The 20,365-nt window shown below is 39.5% G+C and overlaps 2 protein-coding genes across 2 annotated transcripts; both read left to right on the forward strand.

Moving 5' to 3' along the window:
• The first annotated feature begins 616 nt into the window (after positions 1–616).
• On the forward strand, positions 617–13,166 carry pttg1ipa (PTTG1 interacting protein a). The gene is made up of 7 exons (XM_058090291.1): positions 617–836; positions 1,321–1,373; positions 1,589–1,697; positions 4,587–4,689; positions 9,771–9,836; positions 10,126–10,172; positions 10,279–13,166. Exons 1-7 carry the CDS (start codon positions 746–748, stop codon positions 10,314–10,316), a joined length of 507 nt encoding a protein of 168 aa, XP_057946274.1. The 5' UTR covers positions 617–745; the 3' UTR covers positions 10,317–13,166.
• A 1,186-nt stretch (positions 13,167–14,352) lies between these two features.
• On the forward strand, positions 14,353–19,584 carry sumo3a (small ubiquitin like modifier 3a). The gene is made up of 4 exons (XM_058090292.1): positions 14,353–14,520; positions 15,296–15,424; positions 16,681–16,752; positions 18,226–19,584. Exons 1-4 carry the CDS (start codon positions 14,500–14,502, stop codon positions 18,286–18,288), a joined length of 285 nt encoding a protein of 94 aa, XP_057946275.1. The 5' UTR covers positions 14,353–14,499; the 3' UTR covers positions 18,289–19,584.
• Positions 19,585–20,365: the final 781 nt, after the last annotated feature.

A 20,365-nucleotide genomic window follows, 5' to 3' on the forward strand; every position in this document is an offset into this window, starting at 1 on the left:
ATGGTATCACTATTGAGAGGGATGGTGTGTTTTTTTTATTTTCAGTTAATCCTGAGTTATTAAAAAACTGCTAAATACCTATACTGGCCATCAGACTGCTGAATGCCAAATAAGCCCCTCTATCTTACTTACATTATTATTATTTATTTTAATTATTTAAATTATTTGGGCAATTTACTGTTCACGCTGCACTTTACATTATGTTGTTCATATTTGGTGTCTATTTATTCTCCACATTATTATTATTGTTATTATTTATTATTACTTATCTTCTTTTGTGTCTGTTATATGGGAGCCAGGCAACGACATTTCGTTGGCAATTTCACTACTGTGTTTTTGTGCAATGACAATAAAGGAAGTCTATCTATCTATCTATCTATCTATATATCTATCTATCTATCTATACTGAAGTGGAGATTTGTACTTAAATTTTCACAATATATCATACAAATACAAAATTCTGTATAATAAAATTAAGATTAATAAGAAAATATTCATATGTATATTTTTTATAAATAACAAAAAATGATAAACATTCCCTCATACTTCAAATCGCATGCGTCATAAAAAATGTAAAATGATTTCGTCACAGGAAAGTACACTCCGCCTTGTGTGTGTGTGTGTGTTTCGTCTCAAGCAAGTTCGAACCCTGTCGCCGAGGCCACGGTCCCTCTTCCTCCACACCCTCGAAACTATTTAACATACTAAGATACAAGGAAGGAATATCTTACAATTTTAGCCGACCATGATGGGTTTAAGGAGTTTGGGAACTGTTGTCCTCCTCTTTACGTTCGCTTTGGGGACAATCTTAGCACAAACTTCCGCACCTGGCCAAGGTAAGAGTACTAATAAGCATAACTCTTCTTCATGGGTTTGCTATCGAATTAGCTTGCTAGCTTTTTTATATGGAAATCGCCATTACAACCAAATTGATATTGTGCTTGATAGTGAGCGTAGAAGAAGAACTATATGTTCCAAACAGTTTTGCTAGTTAGCTGAATAACGTAGTTTCATTTTTATTGAACAACCTCAATTTTCACTTCCCTTTACTTCACTTCCCCTTATATATATGTTAGCCTATATATATTATTCCCCTTAAATATATTAGCTGTATTAATTTTGAAGGTACTCTCCTCGTTAAATAGCAATAATAATCAATCCCCAAGCCTGTGTCCACGGAGAAGAAGCTCCCAGTGGGCTGGAGAGCAGGACCAAACACCCCTGAGTCCTCATTAGACGTCACATAACAACGTCTGCTTACACATCACTACTACTTGTTTTTAATTTATTCAAAACACTTTCTTCTTCTTTTGACAACAGTCTGCGAGTCCAAGAATGGTACCAGCTGCGAGGAATGTCTTCAGAATGTGACAGTAAGTCCACGAGAAAACAGTTTTTGTTTGTGGAAACGACCCAAATGCTCCACCTGAACACCTGTCGGACTGGTTTGAGCGCTAACTGATCTCATTCCTTCCCACCCTCCTCCTCCTCCTCCTCTTCTTCCTACTCCTCCACTGTTAACCATTTGTGTTGCTTAAAGTGGCTCAACATGAATGATTTATATTCTGTGTTTTTGTCCGCTCTGCAGTGCTTGTGGTGTATCAAAACCAGAAAGTGTGTGACGTATCCTGTGAGGACCATCCTACCGCCACATGCTCTCTGTCCGCTCAATGATGCCCGCTGGGGGCTCTGTTGGTGTAAGACAACACACAAACATGTTATACTGTATACGCTTTGGATAAAAAATTTGGCACATTTGCACAAAGATGATAAGACTCAGTTTTTATTCGGTAAAGTGCAAAGTCTCGAGGTGGTTCGTTATGGTAATGGTAATGCTTTAATTTCATTTGAACATGCATCAGATTACAATTGAGTGCATCACATAATCAGTTCACAGTTCCACATGTCCAAAAGGAGTAGGAAGAAGCAAAGCTTATTAAATCCTACCCCTCCATCTGGTACTTTTACAATCAGTAACTGTTACATTTGTTCACTTCCTGCTTTCCATAATACAGTTTAAGTTTTTTTTATTTTCAATAATGTACCTCGTACCGAAGTACATGGTAATATGAGCATCCAATGCCATAATGTGTACCATAGTGCGTGTCAATATAGTGATATATATAGCACATCATGACTGGTTCAAGACTCTTCATCCTTGTATTTAGCAAACATCAACTGCTTGTATTGTTTCTTGAATTGGCTCATCGTTGTGCATTGTTTGAGGTCCTTACTCAATCCATTCCATAGTTTGATTCCACATACTGAAATGCTATGGCTAGCATAACGTAGTCCTAGCATAGAAGTGTTTCAAATGTACTTCTTCCCTGAGATCATATTTATCCTCTCTTGTAGAGAAGTATTGGATGACATTTTTAGCTAATTGGTTGTTTTTAGCCTTAATTATACCAAACACAACATAATGCATTTCCACATGTGCCAAACAAGAACCCCTTAAATTCTGGCACCAACTTATATACAAATGTTTACATCTTTTCTTTAGTTGTTTTAGTCCGCCCCGGCACGGTGATCTAGTGGTTAGCGTGCAGACCTCACAGCTAGGAGACCAGGGTTCAATTCCACCCTCGGCCATCTCTGTGTAGAGTTTGCATGTTCTCCCCGTGCATGCGTGGGTTTTCTCCAGGTACTCCGGTTTCCTCCCACATTCCAAAAACATGCTAGGTTAATTGGCCACTCCAAATTGTCCATAGGTATGAATGTGAGTGTGAATGGTTGTTTGTCTATATGTGCCCAGTGATTGGCTGGCAACCAGTCCAGGGTGTACCCCGCCTCTTGCCCGAAGACAGCTGGGATAGGCTCCAGCACCCACGCGACCCTTGTGAGGAAAAGCGGTAGAAAATGAATGAATGAATGAATGTTTTAGTCCCAGTGGAACCTGGAATACCAATGGAGTTCTTTTCATTTATTCCTAGAAAGTAGAGTTCTGACGTATTCACCGGGACTGTTCTCATACTGGGCAATTACTTTCAAAATGTCAATGCGTTTGCTGTGATTAGCATCTGACAGGTTGGTTCATGATCAAAACTGCACAAGAAGAATTCGGATGTGCGTCTGTTTTGCTTATTACAAAACATGGCCGAAAGCAAATCACTTCACACCTACAAAGCCTGAGCGTACAAAGAGAAACGCAATTTCATAACATACCATTTCATCTCGAGTCATTGTTGAAATCATACTGCACTGATTTAATTCAGGTTTGTTTGCCTTTGTTATCACTCCACTTAGCGGCAACTTTGATGACCTTGCAATTTTTTTCGAGTCACTCTATGTATTTCTATTGTGCTTGGTGGCAGTTACTATTAACTCATTCAATCCCAGCCATTTTTCAAAAGACAACCCAGCCCCTTCAGTACCGGCCATTTGAAATGATTTTTGACTGATTTTTCAAGGCATACAGAATATAGTGTTCTTGGCCGTACAAACAAAGGAAAGGTTAGGCTAGCTTGGCTTTCTACCTTTTTCTGTTCAGTAATCAGCAATAGAACATACGTAAGTTTCTGGAAAACAACGGTTCCCAACAAGAAAAGGGAGGAAAAACGGCTTTTTATGATACATTTCAAGTTTCAATTTTCACTTTCAATTTTTTTTTTCTTTAGTGACAGCTCAAATATCTAAACAGCTATATGGCAACATAAAACAGCAAAATAACTATTTATTTACAAATATAACACCATGAACTATTTACAGTTTTCAGATTAAATTGAAATAAACTGTCTGTGCAGACATGCATTTGCGTATAAATGTCTATTTTGAATAAGTTAATGATAAAATTATGAATTTTAATTTGGGGATTTCACTTACACCAAGCTACCCTTAGTAATCAATACTTAAAAAAAAAAAAAGTAATCAATACTGCTATATGATAATTATATTCGGGAGGGGGGGCAAAAAGGGTCTGGGAGTACACAAGACAAAAACACTCCTAGGGAACACGTTTACTGTGACACTGCTCGACCAGGAGTTTAATGCATATACTTGTTTACTGTTATTTTGTTTACTACTTTGGGCAATACGGGTGTAACGTCATTTAAATAAGTATGCTGGAAGTATGCTTAAGTAAGCATGTTTATTTACTCTGATTATATGTATTATATTGTGTAATACAAATGTAAAGGTGACTATAGGGGTGTTATTTCATGTCTTAAGGGCTCTAATAATGTTAAAACCGTATTTAGACAGTAATGGGTTTTTCTATACCATAACCATACCCCATTTGAAAATATTAATATTGACTCATGCTTTGCGGAACTTCACTCATCCCAGTCAGGTCTGAAACTAATTAACCACAATAAACGAGGGCCAACTGGATTGTGTCACTCCATTTGTCTTGTGCAAGGTGGTGGTTATTAACAACTGTCAGCAGGAACATCATGCCAGATCGAAGTTTGTGAAGGCCTCCAGCTACATTTGTGTCAAAAATATTGTTGAACAGCTTACAGTGTGGTATAGTACAGATGTCCGCTACTGTACCGTATAAAGGGTTTATGTGCCTTATATTGCTGTTACATTATCATGTTAATGCTTCGTTCACTGGCGTCTTTCCTTCTTTTTTTCGCCTCCAACAGTGAACTTCCAGCATTTAATCATCACCTTGGCGGTGCTGGGCGGGGTTCTCATCATTGCCCTCCTGATCTGTCTGTTCTGCTGCTGCAAGTGTGAAAACATTGGGTAAGTCTGCTCTGTGATTGTCATCTTTTTGACTCGACAGACCTCATCGCCCAATGTTATCTTCGAGAACAAGCTGTGCAGTACGCCCTGTTTGTTTTTAACACTTTCTTATCATTATTAGTGTGAAAATACAGTAGAGCCCTGCTTTTTCTTTCTTTTTTTGCGGGTTATGTTCCAGGAACATCTGCAAAAACACAAAGAACTGATGAAACCGTTACACTCATGAAAGTTTTTATTGATCCAAACTCTCCTGCTAGCTTGATGTTGATATTGTCGTCCAATTTCAGAACAACATTTGCAATAAAAGGAACTATAAATAGATTCAGCCCTCCCTTTCACTCATTCACACTAATGAATGATGATATCAGGTGATTGACGAACAGATGCTATTGGAGTCACTGTGTAGCCTTTAGCCTGGTCATCAGGCTATTGCTAACTATTGCTTGTCTGTTATATTACTCGTAACAACTTAAGATAATATATTAACTTATGTTCACCTCTCTGCGAATTCTGAGGCTGGATTGACTGTCGAAGTTTCTGCTACCACAGCCAGACAGACAGTAGTGTGTTCAAGGATCGCCCATCAACCCTTGACAGAATACATTATTGGTATAAAGCAGGGGTGCTCACACTTTTTCAGCATGCGAGCTACTTTTAAAATGACCGAGTCAAAATGATCTACCCACTACAAAAATGCAAAACATCTATTTATTTTCAAATGTATTGAGGATTATTTGTACGTACAATGTATGTTGATGTACCTTACATAACCAAATGAGCCAATATTGCAAAACACACATTAACTATTAACATTTTTTGTAATTACCTCCACATTACTCCACATTTCCCTTCTTTGGTACTGCGATGGTAGAATGGCATATGAGGCAAACGCACTTCGAAAAAGACAATGTGAAAAAAAAGTCCACCTCCCATTCCGTATGGAAGTGATATGTTTTTGCCTTTTTACTTGGTCCAGCTCCTTCACTCATTTTAGTGACCATAAACTTTAGCGAGGGCTTAAAATCTAACGCAATTTGCCGACTAGCTTAGCACTTTGCATCGCTGTTTACGCATGAGCGGTGACCTAAAGGTCTAAAATTCAGTTGTCATCTGACTGGTTGTCCTGTATGTCAATCAAGTAACGGGGATGGATGATAGGCTGACATCGTAAGTTCTGCTGCACTTAGAGACGTTGTTTGATTTGATTGGTCGCCCGAAGGGCAACATTCAGTTGTCATCTGAATGGCTGCCCTGTATATCAATCAAGTGACGGCATTGATGCTGGGATGATATTTTTTTAATGTCACGCCGCGATCGACCAGCGATCGACCAGTACCACCTCCGCGATCGACCGGTAGATCGCGATCGACTTAATGAGCACCCCTGGTATAAAGCATAAAGGCATAAACATGTCACGATTGTGGGCTTTCTAAGAGTGTTACATGCATGCGGTACATTTTATTTGTATTTTGGGATGTCCAATATTTATCGGCCCAATATCAGCATAAAAATTAGATCGGTATCTCATTTTTTTCCCGCTCATGAAACCTGCTATTTAAAAAAAATGCTGGGTGTGTTTATTCCACCACAGGAGAGACCACAGGTCTCGGGCTGATACTGACACTTGGGGGCATGATACCGGGCCAGATACCAGACAAACCATGTGATGATCTTATTATCACATACTATTTAATCATGAGCTTATTATCACATACTTTCGTTTTTCCATCATGTAACGTGCCAGAGAGTTGAATTTTGATTTGAGAGAATCAGGCTCGTATTCATCCCCATTTTCTTTTCTGATTGATAAAATAAACATAGACACATACACTGGGGAACAATATTTTTTCAACTTTCTGTTGCATTGGATTTTTTAACTGATTCTGAATGATTTTTAGGTGCTGATTTCAAATCTGAAATTAGTTTTTCTCCATAAGCTCTAGTTTTCATGCAATTTGAGATAGATGAAATAGTCTAAATATATGAACTTACGTAACCCAAATCTATGCGTTTTGAGATTATATACATAGATTCCATTCCTGTTCCAGTTTTCAAAGGTTTGCCTTCATTAAACGATAAAGACATTGGACATGATACGAACGAGGAAGACAGTTGTGACAATGAATTGCCAGAAACTGAGTGGGAACAATCCGAGGAATGTTCTTCAGAGACTGAATCTCCCCCAGTCCCCAAGCCTCTTCACCAAACTGAACTGAATGACTTAGTTCGGGATTTAGGTCTTTCAAAGAAAGCAGCTGAGCTTTTGGCATCAAGATTACAAGGCAAAAATCTTGTTGATCACACTGTTAAAGTGTCATATTACAGAAAGCGCGACCAGCTTTTTGTGACCTTCTTTTCTGAAGACAGACAGTTTGTTTACTGCCATGATATCCCAGGTCTTCTCAAAGAACTGGGTGTTCCTCACTATGATCCAACTGAATGGCGGCTCTTTATAGACAGTTCTAAACGCAGTCTCAAGTGTGTTCTTTTGCATAATGGCAATGTTTACGGGGCAGTGCCTGTAGGTCATTCAGTTCATCTGCGGGAAGACTATGATGACATCAGAATGGTCATGGAATTCTTAAAATATCGTGAGCACAACTGGATCATTTGTGTAGACTTGAAAATGGTAAACTTCCTTCTTGGTCAACAGAAAGGTTTCACCAAGTTTCCATGTTTCCTCTGCATGTGGGACAGTCGAGCACGAGACAGACACTGGGTCCAGAAGGACTGGCCTGTTCGTGAAACCCTTGAAGCAGGCATGCCAAATATCACACATGACCCAATTGTTGACAGAAATAGGATCATCTTTCCTCCTCTGCACATCAAACTAGGTTTGATGAAACAATTTGTCAAGGCACTGGATACCGAAGGTGAATGTTTCCAACACATAATCAAAGCTATAACAGGGTTGTCGTTCGAGAAGATCAAAGCAGGTGTGTTTGATGGCCCACAGATTCGAACCCTCATTCGTGATGATCAGTTTGTTGCCAAGATGACCGCCTTGGAGAGGGCAGCATGGTTATCCTTTGTGGCAGTCGCTTAGAACTTCCTTGGAAACAACAAGGCAGAGAACTACAATGAACTTGTGAACAGAATGCTCCTCGCTTTTCGTGCTCTCAGGTGCAACATGAGCATCAAGCTTCATTTCTTGAACAGCCACCTTGACCAGTTCCCTGAAAACCTGGGGGCTGTGAGTGACGAACAAGGAGAGCGGTTCCACCAAGACCTAAAGATCATGGAAGAACGCTACCAAGGTCGCTGGGACAAAAGTATGATGGCCGACTACTGCTGGAGTATTAAACGAGATTGCCCAGATGAAGTGTACAAACGCAAAAGTTACAAACGCAAATTCCTGCCTGACTAAAATACTGTACTGGCAGAAAGTGATAAGCGTTATTAGCTGTGATTGACTCTTATCTGAAGAACGTTGTAAATTATGCTTATCTCACGTTGCGATAAAGACTGTTTTCTGAGAAACACTTCCAGAAAAACATATGGCACTTCTAACAATGGTGTACTTTAATCTAAAATCACATTTTAATGTTCTGTTTCTTTTGCCTTGTTAAATATACTGATTTGTGGCTGACATTGCAATATCCTATAATAATGCTCGATTTTTTCTATTTTTAATAAAAATTAAAGATTGCATAAAATCTGTAGCTTGCAGAAAAAAACTAACTTCAGATTTGAACTCAGCACACTTAAATTGACTAAAAACAAGTGTTACTTTAAATGCAACATTTTGAGTGTTCCCCAGTGATATTTGTCTAACTCAGGTGGGGGAATACTTTCTACCAGTCTTCGTTCGTTCTTGCACTTGATGAGCCATTCAGAAAAAAGCTTGAGGTCGCCCTTGGTTTTCCGACTTGTATTTGCATTTTTAGTTTTTTCCATCATTTCAAGAGTGTCCTCCTCATTAATGGTGATAAAACGTTCCATTTCTAAAATCCTGTTTGCTATTTTCCCTATTTGTCTTTCGCCGGGAGTGTCAACCGCTGACATGTTGACAGAGCACAGACGGCAGCAAAACAAACGCTGTGTGTTCACGCTCGTGCGCTGTTCTCTGATTGGTTGTTTCACGGGCACGATACCAGAGCAGCGCGCTCTGAGTGGACAGCTACGGGGGCTGATACTGGACATGGTTAAACTCTATATTTTATCAGTATCACTGCCCTGGGCTTTGACACAGTATCATTTTGGCCTTTTCCCGTATCATTCATGGGCGGTTTCTAGGGTACAGGGCCAATTAATACTGTAGTATGTGATAAGTCATGTTACACATATCAGTATAGAATTGGACAAAATCAATTCATAAATCATTACTGACTTATGGTGAATGAAAAGCAGCCTATTTTTGGAGAGAGAGAAACATTTGAGCAAAAAGACATTCTGTACATTTTATGTGACATCCTGTTGACATCACTCTCCTTCAACAGTTTTTATAGCTCTTGCAGCTGCTTTTACATCTATGGTTTACCTTTTCTGATTTAAAGTAAATGATAGGTGTGCAGAATTCCTCAAAATGTGTCCCAATAAACAATGTAAGAGCAATCTCTTCTTATTGGTCAAAATAATGTACAGGAAGTCACTTTTCTTTATGGACTAGTGAGTTAAACAAGGCTAATAAACACAAATTGGAGCAAAAATTCTATTTAAGCTTACTCGACGACCTAATGGAATGGTGCCAAAAAGGATTATGGTGCGATGCAACGTTTGACAATTGAAATGCTACAAAACATTAATGCTCAATTCAACAATCTTAGCACAAACTTCCACACCTGGCCAAGGTAAGAGTACTAATAAGCATAACTCTTCTTCGTGGGTTTGCTATCGAATTAGCTTGCTCGCTTTTTTTATATAGAAAGCGCCATTACAACCAAATTGATATTGTGCTTGATAGTGAGCGTCGAAGAAGAACTACATATATGTTCCAAACAGTTTTGCTAGTTAGCTGAATAACGTAGTTTCATTCTTATTGAACAACCTCAATTTTCACTTGCAAATGCTACAAAACATTAAAGCTCAATTCCCAATTGCCTTCATAACCTAAGTTTGTTTTTGTGTGTTTTCTGTGCCAGATCTTCGAGATTTGCAGCCAAGATGGAGAGGCAGATGAACAAATCAAAATCCAAACAGGAGGAGAGGTGAAGAAAAAATTGTATCCTCCTATTTATAAAATTCCCATGTATGGTTTAGCAGCTGATATTCTTTTTAAGTCAAACCTACTACTAAATTACATTTATTTTGTAAAAGAAAACAGAAAAATCAATAATGTATTTGACAATGTTGCACGGATGGTTACTTGAAGGTAGCCTGAGCAATGTCAAAGCAATGAAGGTAGAAATCACACATATCATCAGCTCAAACAGGCTTGCAGTCACATGACATCTTTAACTATGACTCATTGTGTTGCTTTTTTTTTAATCTGGGCAGGCGGGCCGAGATGAAACAGAGACACGACGAAATCAGGAAGAAATATGGTGAGGCGACAACACGGATAGAAAAACAAAAGTGGCGTTTGATAACCTGCGTGTGTTTCTTCATATTATTTACCCATCATCGTTGTGGTGTTTGTCGTTCTTCCAGGCTTAAGTGGACCAAATCCTTACTCCAGATTTGCATGAGAGGATTCCTCAACCGGAACTTTAACTCAACAGAGTTTTATTCATGACTTTTGTATTGTGTTCTATACAGTATATGTAGCAAGAGGTTATCAGAAATTGCTACTATTGGCCACTTTTCCACCGCGTGGTACCAACTCAGCTCTGTACTGCTCTACTTGCTTTTAGGTACTAGGATGTACCGGCTGGGGGTTCTAAGAATGCTGAGTCGATACCATCAATGACTTGGAGGCTTGGTAAACAAAACAAACTATGACTTGTGATGCTATACTCCACAGTCTTTAATCTCCTCTTGGATCAAATAAGTCTCCTTAATCCCTTAGTGAAGTAAATCACGTTTGCAAAGCACACCTTGATATGAAGCAGGGTGGGCAAACTACGGCCCGGGGGCCACATCTGGCCCGCCAAGTGTTTGAATAAGGCCCGCTCATTCTCTCCAAAGTATTTAATTTCAACATTAACATACAACCTGGCACCAACCTTTTGATGGTTTAAGTAGCTGTTTTATCAATTTTGTTATTTGATGTGGTCTGTTGTTTACAAAGTGCTTCTGAAAGAAGGGACACAAGCACATATAAGCAGATTACATGACACTTTTACAGATACAATAATTCCAGGTGGACTGTTACGTGTAAAATATATAGTCTCGTCCCCCCGTCAATTTTGTTAAATCAATGTGGCCCGCGAGTCAAAAAGTTTGCCCACCCCTGATATGAAGGATGCTTTCAATGTGGCGTAGGTTTCCCAGTTTTGTGCTGGACTCATTTGAAAACGTGTAGTGCCACGCCAAACTGGTACCGTGCAGTTTTAGTAAGTGGCAGTGATCTCCGACAAATGTCTTTTTTTGTTTTAGAAATGTTTCTTTTGCCTAACTCGTCCATGTTGACGGTGCTCTGAGATGATTTCATCTTTTTGTCCTCATTTCCCCAGGACAATCTGTTACATCTGCACGTTGTTGGATGTATTTCAGACACTGCTGAATGTAGAATTCACAAGCTCGTTTTGCACTTTATGAGGTTCAGTTTTGCTGATGCTATTAGATGGATTGACATGTAGTTCAGGCAAATCCATTCCACAGCTCAGGAAGGGGAAGCAGTGCCCGGTTCACACTGTTTACAGTGGTGACAGACTCCTTCTGACCTTGACTGAGGATATTGTCAGGTGGTGGAAGGAATACTTTGAGGCCCTGCTCCGGGGGTGGACGAGTTTCACCCTGAATGTCTCAGAGATATGGATGTTGAGGGACAGTCTTGGCCGAGACGTCTCTTCAACATGGTGGAAGTTGGGAACAGTACCTCTGGGTTAGGAGACCAGGGTGTTGGTCCCCCTTTCCAAGAAGGGTGACGGCAGGGTGTTTTAGAACTAGAGGGGGATCACACTCCTCAGCCTCCCTGGGGAAGTCTATGCCAGGGTGCTGGAGAGAAAGGTAAGACCGTTAACACTGGACTACAAATTTTGGACTCAATCTGCTTCTGAGATTAGTGGCTAAAACTCATCTATTTTGATAAGCTGAACTGATGAATTGATAACTGTACTGATTAGCTAATGTATTCAATTTATTTAATGATAATTGTTTTACTTCAAAATCATATCTGTTTATATGACAGATTTTGCTTAAAAATAATTATTTTAAAAGTATTCATGTTGCACTTAATCTGCCAAGAAATAAATATCTTAAGACATCAGACATGATTGAATATCTTGTGAAAAACAAGCTCAAGTATCACTTAAAACAAAGTTCCCTTTTTCAGTATACGAACGGCGCGTTTTGGCTTGTCTCATATACTCAGCAGCCTCCGTGTCCTCCGTGAAGACATTCCAACAGTAGTCAGCAAGCGTAGCTTCCAATTTCCCTTTTTCCCCCTCTTTTCTCCATAGCTGCAATGGCCTGGCAGAATCGTCCCTGTGCTTATCACTTCTTCACAGTTCAATTGAAAGAAATCTAGATGGGAATGCAAAAAGTGTATCTTCATTGACAGATTGCAACCAAAGGATTTGGAGGACTTCAGTTTTGCCACCAGCCGCTTATAATTATCTGCCTTGTAATGTCCAAGAAAGTCAATTTCTGCCGCCGTTCATGAAATTTGTCCACATGCATGCATTTTGTCCACTTCCAAGAGATTTCTGCAAATAAAAAAACATTTTATGTCAAAACTCTAGCCATATTAGAATGAATGTATCAGATAGACTCTACATTCTAAACTACTGTATTGGTGACCTAAACCTGCAAAAGTTGTGAAACTTTTGTTCCAGAAAAATTTTGTAAACGAACCGCCAGTGTAATTGAGACTACATGAGGTGCAATGTGGTTTTCGTCTTGGTTGCAGAACACTGGACCAGGACTACACCCTTGCAAGGGAACTAGCGGGTGGGTACGTGGGAGTTTGTAGACCAGGGGTCTCAAACTCAATTTACCTGGGGGCCACCGGAGCTAGGTTCTGGGTGAAGCCGGGCCGCATCAGGTTTTAAAAAAAAAAAACAACAACCCAAAACGCATTTATTAAAAACTGGAAAAAAAATCAATAAAAAAACTATCTTCAATGCTTTTGCTTCTGCTATACCCTACACTTTTTCAGTACTTTGGTTCCGGTTTTCCACACCAAAATATCTGATAAAACATTCCACTGTTCTCAAATATCTTCATTTTTATTTTTCTATACACAAAATAAAAAAAACAAAAAAAAAACAAATTAAGAATAAAGACAATAAATCAATCAGTAATAAATAAGTAAAATAATAAAACAGCAAATAAAAACGTAAGAAACCACATACAGTTAGTAGAGAAATAATTTTTTTCAGATTCAAATGTACAGTATTAACAGTTATTTAACCTTTAACATGAACATGAATGAAACTTAATCATTTGACCCAATTAGCAAGTTAGCATCGTACTCAGTTCCGCGGGCTGCGAGTTTGAGACCCCTGTTGTAAACCAATTGGTCTACATGTGCTTTGTGGATTGAGAAAAGGCATTTGTCCCTTGCTGTGTCAGCAAGTCCAGTCAAGTGAACGTTGGCCTCTGTCAAGACTGCCACTGTCACTGATTATGTTCATAATTCTTATGGACCCAATTTCTAGACGCAGCCAAGGATTTGGGGGGGGGTCCGCTTTGAGGGTGCCTATGTTCCCTGTCGCTGCTATTAGGAGATGATGCGATCCTGATGGTCACATCGAGCTGTGACCTTCACTGTTTGCTGAGGTGGGTTGCAGCTTCTGGAATGAGAAATCCGAGACCATGGTTCTCAGTCGGATGAGGGTGGATTGCACCGTCCGGGTTGGGAGTGAGATCTTACACAAAAAAATGATTTTAAAAAATGACCTGCCACTGACAGAACTTGTTTTTTTTTTAATGTTATTTCAGTTTTTAAACAAAAACATAAGTGTGGCGGCACAGCGGTCGAGTGGTTAGCGCGCAGACCTCACAGCTAGGAGGACCAGGGTTCGATTCCACCCTCGGCTATCTCTGTGTGGAGTTAGCATGTTCTCCTCGTGCATGCGTGGGTTTTCTCCGGGTTTCCTCCCACATTCCAAAAAACATGCTAGGTTAATTGGCCACTCCAAATTGTCCATAGGTATGAATGTGAGTGTGAATGGTTGTTTGTCTATATGTGCCCTGTGATTGGCTGGCCACCAGTCCAGGGTGTACCCCGCCTCTCGCCCGAAGACAGCTGGGATAGGCTCCAGCACCCCCCGCGACCCTCATGAGGAAAAAGCGGTAGAAAATGAATGAATGAATGAATATAAGTGCAGTACCAGTCAATAGTTTGGATACAACTTCTAATTCAGCGCATGAGAAAATGTCTCCAATCTTTTGAGTGGTCCTGTATAACGAAAGGGGTCAATGTCCCAAATGGTTTGATTGTTACATCATAAAGTACATTGGAAAATCAGTTTTAATGCGACAAATTAAAACACAACATTGCGTCCATTCTAATAATAGACTTTCCAGTTCGCGTGATCGAGGATTTATGCACCCCTGCGCGCTCCTGCCTGCGCGCTCCCGAGACTTATAGGTCACGTGTCTGTCTTCGTCCAATCGTTTCATTGCAATAGCGGCCCCACGCGCGCGCCCGTCACCGGAGGAGAAGAGGACAGAAAGCGACAAGAAGACAAATTAAATAAAAAACCGCAATTTTTTTTAAAAACTCAAATTCGCCGGAAAACCGCCTCACGAAACTCCGCAACCATGTCAGAGGAAAAGCCAAAGGTGAGGTTTTAATGCGTATTATTAAGTGATGCTTTGCAAAATGTGCAATGTAAAAAAAAATGGCCTGCTTAGCACGTTTCTCTCAATTGGCGCAAGTGTTTGTTTCGCAAATGAATGACTTCCCAATCGGCGGTTAACGTTGAGTCCTCCTAAATTTGTTGACATTGTAATCCGGCTTTTTATCGTTTTTGGTTGAAAAAAAAACCCCTCCGCTATCAAACGGTTGATTGTGGTTTGCGGATTTTTTTTCTTTGTGGGGACCACGCGATGTGCGCAAATGCCGCAACTATAGCCGCCACAATGGGACGCTAGCAGATATGATAAAATAAGCTAAATGGTTTACGCAACAGAGCTATGATTTGGTGGGTTTTATTGGCTTCAGTGCTTGTTTGGCCATATTACAACAAAACAAAGCTATTGAGCCATGCTAGCCGGTGGCTGGACTGCATCATTTTGAAGGGTCGGGATGTGCAGGTGTTAGCCTCGGGCTAACATGCTAATGTTAGCATCGTTGACCTGCTATTGTTTGAGGCCTAAGCGTTAAATAGTGGTTGTTGCAAACGGACATATAAATCCGCTTATCTGCTTCTTTCCACCAACAATATTGACATTGACTTCCCCCTACGTGATGCTCATTTGGCAGGTGCAACATCTCTGCTTGTAAACAAGCTGTACCGTTAAGTGTAACCTAGCTGTTCTTAACAATGGCGTCACACCCCTTAACGTTGTAAAATTGTATACCTCATGTAGTTCAGTGAGTTGTATTACCTTGCAGGAGGGTGTCAAGACCGAGAATGATCACATCAACCTGAAGGTGGCTGGGCAAGATGGCTCCGTGGTCCAGTTCAAAATCAAAAGGCACACACCCCTCAGTAAACTCATGAAGGCCTACTGCGAACGACAGGTGAGCTCCAACCACCAAATGCTGCTTTACGTGACTCCTAACGCAGACATGATGCAAATCCACAATATATATGCTGCAATCACATACATTACATAACATTCATTCATTTTCTACCTCTTTTTCCTCACGAGGGTCGCGGGGTTGCTGGAGCCTATCCCAGCTGTCTTTGGGCGAGAGGCGGGGTACACCCTGGACTGGTGGCCAGCCAATCACAGGGCACACATAGACAAACAACCATTCACACTCGCATTTGGAGTGGCCAATTAACCTAGCATGTTTTTGGAATGTGGGAGGAAACCGGAGTACCCGGAGAAAACTCACACATGCAAACTCCACACAGAGATGGCAGAGGTTGAAATTGAACTCGGGTCTCCTAGCTGTGAGGCCTGCGCGCTAACCACTTGTCCACATGCAAATATTAAATATTATTTTTAATATTCCATGTTTTATTTTATTATTCAATTTTCAGTTTTTCTCTATTTTAATTAAACTCTGTTTCATTTTTGTTTCATTTTCCATAGTATATATTTTTTTCCTTGTTACTTGTCCATATGTTTTTTTGCTTTTGTTATAAAACAGAAGAAAAAAAGTTGTCAGCATAATAAATTCTCTCTTTCAATGTGGTGATATAAAAATTATTTTTTTTGCATGTACATGTAAAAAAATGTATTTCTACACTGACTATTAATGTGTTTTTTTTAGAGACACAATTCTGTATCATAAAAGTGGGTGTCACTGGGCCAGCCAATCACATGCATGATCAAAAACAAATATCCTGCATATGCCAAAAATCCCCTCACACAAACACAGAAGAAGCAACTACATGCGAGAAGTCCTGCAAGTTTACAAAACAAAACAAAAGTTTGCTAAGCTACCAGAATGAGCCGCCATACTTAAAACACAAGTCGGAATTACAAAAAGTACATGGGAACTTGGAGTTATTCTAATTCTTACAGTGCCTATGTAAACCGGTTGTTTACATTTACTTTTATTTTCATCCTTTTAGTTCACAGTGGATGAATGAACCTGCTATCTTTAAGTTCGCTAACGTAATGGTTTTCAAGCCTTTGCTACCTGAACCGACAGGGGTTTTTTTATCTTTGAATATGTGGCTTGTGTTAATATTTCCACACAAGAAAATCTAATTTTGATAAAGTTTCAGCAGATATTTGATTAATGTTTGTGTGGTGGTCATGAGCACCACTAGATGGAGCCACAGTATGAGAATCCAAATTCTTACTTCTTCCTCGTTACAGGGTCTCTCAATAAGGCAGATCAGGTTCAGGTTTGACGGCCAGCCGATCAATGAGACGGATACGCCTTCGCAGGTAAGACCTCTCACTCTGTTAGTCTACCTGTGATGACAGTCTATCAATCGGCTCTGGTTTCCCTCATAGTTGGAATGATAGAATCCCTAAATCGTTAGAAACTGTACAGGCAAAAAAAAACATTTAACTGCCATACAAGTGTAAAAAGAAGCAAGTATTGGCTAAATATGCAAGTGTAAAGATAACTATTTTAGTAGCAGTGTTTTGCCACAGGACTGCCATCTGTATGACCGAAATTTGCACTGGTATTTGCAAAAAATGAGTGAAAAAACAAGCAGCAAAATCTATAGAACTTTCTGTTGCTGCCCATTGAGAAGAGCCTTAGGTGCTTTAATGTCACAGCCGCCAAAAGCCTCTTTTTTTTTTTTTTGTAATGGGGTCTGGCTACTCGCCAAATGTACCACCGATACCCCGCCTGCCCCGTCGTCATATTGCTCGACAGACCAAGTGTGTTATACTGTGGTTATGAACAAAGGTGAACAGGTAACGGCAACTATTTTTTTATTCTGCAGGTCACCAGAAATAAATGTTTGTATGGGAAACAATGAGTAGTAATGCATTAAAACACCCTTAAAACCAGGGGTCTCAAACTCAATTTACCTGGGGGCCACTGGACCTAGGGTCTGGGCAAGGTTGGGCCGCATCAGGTTTTCCAAAAAAAAAAACGCTTTGGTTCCGATTTTCTACAAGAAAAGCTCTGATAAAACATTCCACTGTTCTCAAATATCTTAATTTTTATTTTTCTACACAAAATAAGATGAAAAATAAATAAACAAATCAAGAATAAAGAAAATTAATCAATCAGTAATAAATAAATATAATAATAATAAAAACTTAAGAAAGCACATATAGTTGGTGGGTAGACAAATGATTTTTTTTCAGATTAAAATGATCAAAGCATTATTAGAGCCCTGTAGACATGACAAAACACGACTATAGTCACATTTATACTCTTTTTTTTTTTTATTTACAACATATTGCGCAACTGCAGGGTCTTGAGACACATGCTAACTCGCAAACTAGAGAGCTAGCGACCTAAACGGTAGCCTACAAGTTATTTCCTTAAAACTTAAAAAGCCAAAAACTTACCACTTCCACACGGATAGGGAGGATAACTATTAACAGTTATTTAACCTTTAACATGAACATGAATCAAACGTAATAATTTTTTCTGGGTACATGATACCATACAGCATCCATATCAAACTTGCGCGGGACGCACTAACATTAAACTTTCATATCAAGGCGGGGGCCTCAAACTAGTGTCCTGCGGGCCACATTTGGCCCACGGGCCGCGTGTTTGAGACCCCTGCTGTAAACACTCTTTAACAGAGAGGTGGACGTGACAGCTCAGTCCAAATGTGCATGGCCCAATGTGTGTATATGTGTATATATATATGTGTGTGTGTGTGTGTGTGTGTGTGTGTGTGTGTATATATATATATACTAATGGAAGATCTCTTCCTCTACTAGCTGGAGATGGAAGACGAAGACACCATAGACGTTTTCCAGCAGCAGACTGGCGGCCTCTGCTAAAGGCCCTCCCACCTCAGTGACAACCACCCTCAGACCACACCCCTCTCACGTCAGCACCGGTCATCACTCGTCTCCGCTATTATTATTATTATTATTATTATTATTATTTCTTCGGTTAAGCTATGTCCATATCGGATTTTTTTTTTTTTTGGTTGGGAAGTGGGATGGGGGGTTATAAGCAGCCAGGACTGTACTCTTCTTGGTTGTCTTCAGTCAGGAACACTATGATTGGACCAACAGCTATCCACTAGTATTATCGTCCATCAAAGGGTTGCCCACCTTACATGTTTTTGTCTGGACTCCTGCTGTCCTTATTGCCAGCATGTCTTTTTAATTGTCTGCTTTTTAACCAGCTTTGCAAAAGAATTTGTGTTTTGTCTCCCCACCCGATAATAGACATCCACGAGGGTCGCTTGTTTTTCCTGTACAGACAACAACAGAATGGATATAAGCTAAATATTGACCAAACGTTCAGACATATTTAAAGGGGGTCTGTACTTTTTGGTTACTTTTTTTTTCTTCTTCTTCTTCTTCTCGTCGTTCCATGTGCATACCGCCAAGTATTTATTCAGACTGAAAGATGGCTGCATGGATAGAATGAAGCAGGGCAGTGGAGGACACCCACTTGGGGTCCTGAGCGGCATCCTGGAAAGTCAGTATATTATTGTAAACACCTCACTACTTTGTCTACCATTTTTGCATTGATATAAACTGGCCTAAGATGAACATTTAGTTCAACTGCAATGCCATTTTCATATGTGGTGGAAGGGGGCGGGTGGGCGCCCACCTCAGTACCACATTTTTGGAGGTGCACGACAACACGCTTTGTATTATGCGCTAGGAATTTACATCCGGTCTTGTATTGTAGCTTAAAATACTGTCTTTGGAGATTTAAGATTCTCCTGCAGATGCCCGACTTAGCGTTTAATGTCAATGTGTCCCCCCCCCCTTTTTTTTTAAAGGAAAAAAAATTGAAATAGTTCGCCCCCACAGTTTTCGCAAGTGTATTTTTGGTGTGTGTGTCTAGTCCATCTGAAAGCGTTCTTCATACTTCCAGAAAAACCAATTGACCTAAAAGTCCTCAGAATTTCATACCGATTATGTTTTGGGGATTTTGCATCAAGAGCACATTTTTCCAAGATACATTTTCATCCTCCTGGATTGGCTTTAAAAAGAAAACACCTTTACAACAAAACAAGGCCCAGGTCTTTGTCATGTTATTTGTTTCTCTACTGATTTGTACATTATTTGTGGTCTTTTACTACTGTATACAATAAATATAGTTTGGTACTCAGATTTGTCGGTGCAAGCTTTTTTGTTTTTTAGAGTCTGTAAAAATATACAACATCAAAAGGTGGTGCCATATCTTTTAATTTAAATAATTAAAAGTACAGTATATGACTATCAAGATGCAATCATGATAAGATTAGTAAAATAAGCGCCATGGAGCGATAAGGTGACTTAATGATTCAAAGCAGGAATAAGGAAATAAACTTGTCCACTTTTAGACCTCATCCACCCTGGAACGGAGATAATGTGCACTCATATTTGCATTTTGTAGTATTTGCATATTTGGTCATGGCTGAGAAAGCTGAAAGATGTACGGCCAGCTGAACAGTCCAATTTTTACATTTTTCATTAAATTTATCATTTTAATATAATTTAGCAGTATTTTTTATGAATTTATAAAATATGCCATTAAAATGAATAACCATATCTTTTTATAACCTCTTGTAAATTTACAGTAATTGTTATTTTTGTATAATTTTTGAATGTACTTAGTTTAAACTAGGGCTGTCATGATTAAAAATCAGTTTTCAAGTTCAGGATAAATCACCATTTGCAGCTGTGTGAAATATGTCCATGTATGTATTAACAGCCCCAAACAAACGTAATATTTCAATCAAGCTAAAAAAATGTGTCCATTTTCCAAACAGAAGTTATTTAATAGTAGAAGACATTTTGAATCTCACTTGAACCATATTATTAACACTATGGGGTTTTTCAGAATATTTTCAAACATACTTAAATATAGCAAATGGTACTTCCGCAGTAAGAGTGAGGTTTCTGAGTGATA

This window comes from Doryrhamphus excisus, chromosome 13 (genome assembly GCF_030265055.1).
Source record: "Doryrhamphus excisus isolate RoL2022-K1 chromosome 13, RoL_Dexc_1.0, whole genome shotgun sequence".
NCBI lineage: Eukaryota > Metazoa > Chordata > Actinopteri > Syngnathiformes > Syngnathidae > Doryrhamphus > Doryrhamphus excisus.

Bases quoted from the DNA above. Each gene is read 5' to 3' on its own strand.
- pttg1ipa (XM_058090291.1), top strand. From the start codon at position 746: ATGATGGGTTTAAGGAGTTTGGGAACTGTTGTCCTCCTCTTTACGTTC. The intron at 1,374-1,588 runs GTAAGTCCACGA...TCCGCTCTGCAG, and splicing joins AATGTCTTCAGAATGTGACA to TGCTTGTGGTGTATCAAAAC. The intron at 1,698-4,586 runs GTAAGACAACAC...CGCCTCCAACAG, and splicing joins CCGCTGGGGGCTCTGTTGGT to TGAACTTCCAGCATTTAATC.
- sumo3a (XM_058090292.1), top strand. From the start codon at position 14,500: ATGTCAGAGGAAAAGCCAAAG. The intron at 14,521-15,295 runs GTGAGGTTTTAA...ATTACCTTGCAG, and splicing joins TGTCAGAGGAAAAGCCAAAG to GAGGGTGTCAAGACCGAGAA. The intron at 16,753-18,225 runs GTAAGACCTCTC...TTCCTCTACTAG, and splicing joins AGACGGATACGCCTTCGCAG to CTGGAGATGGAAGACGAAGA.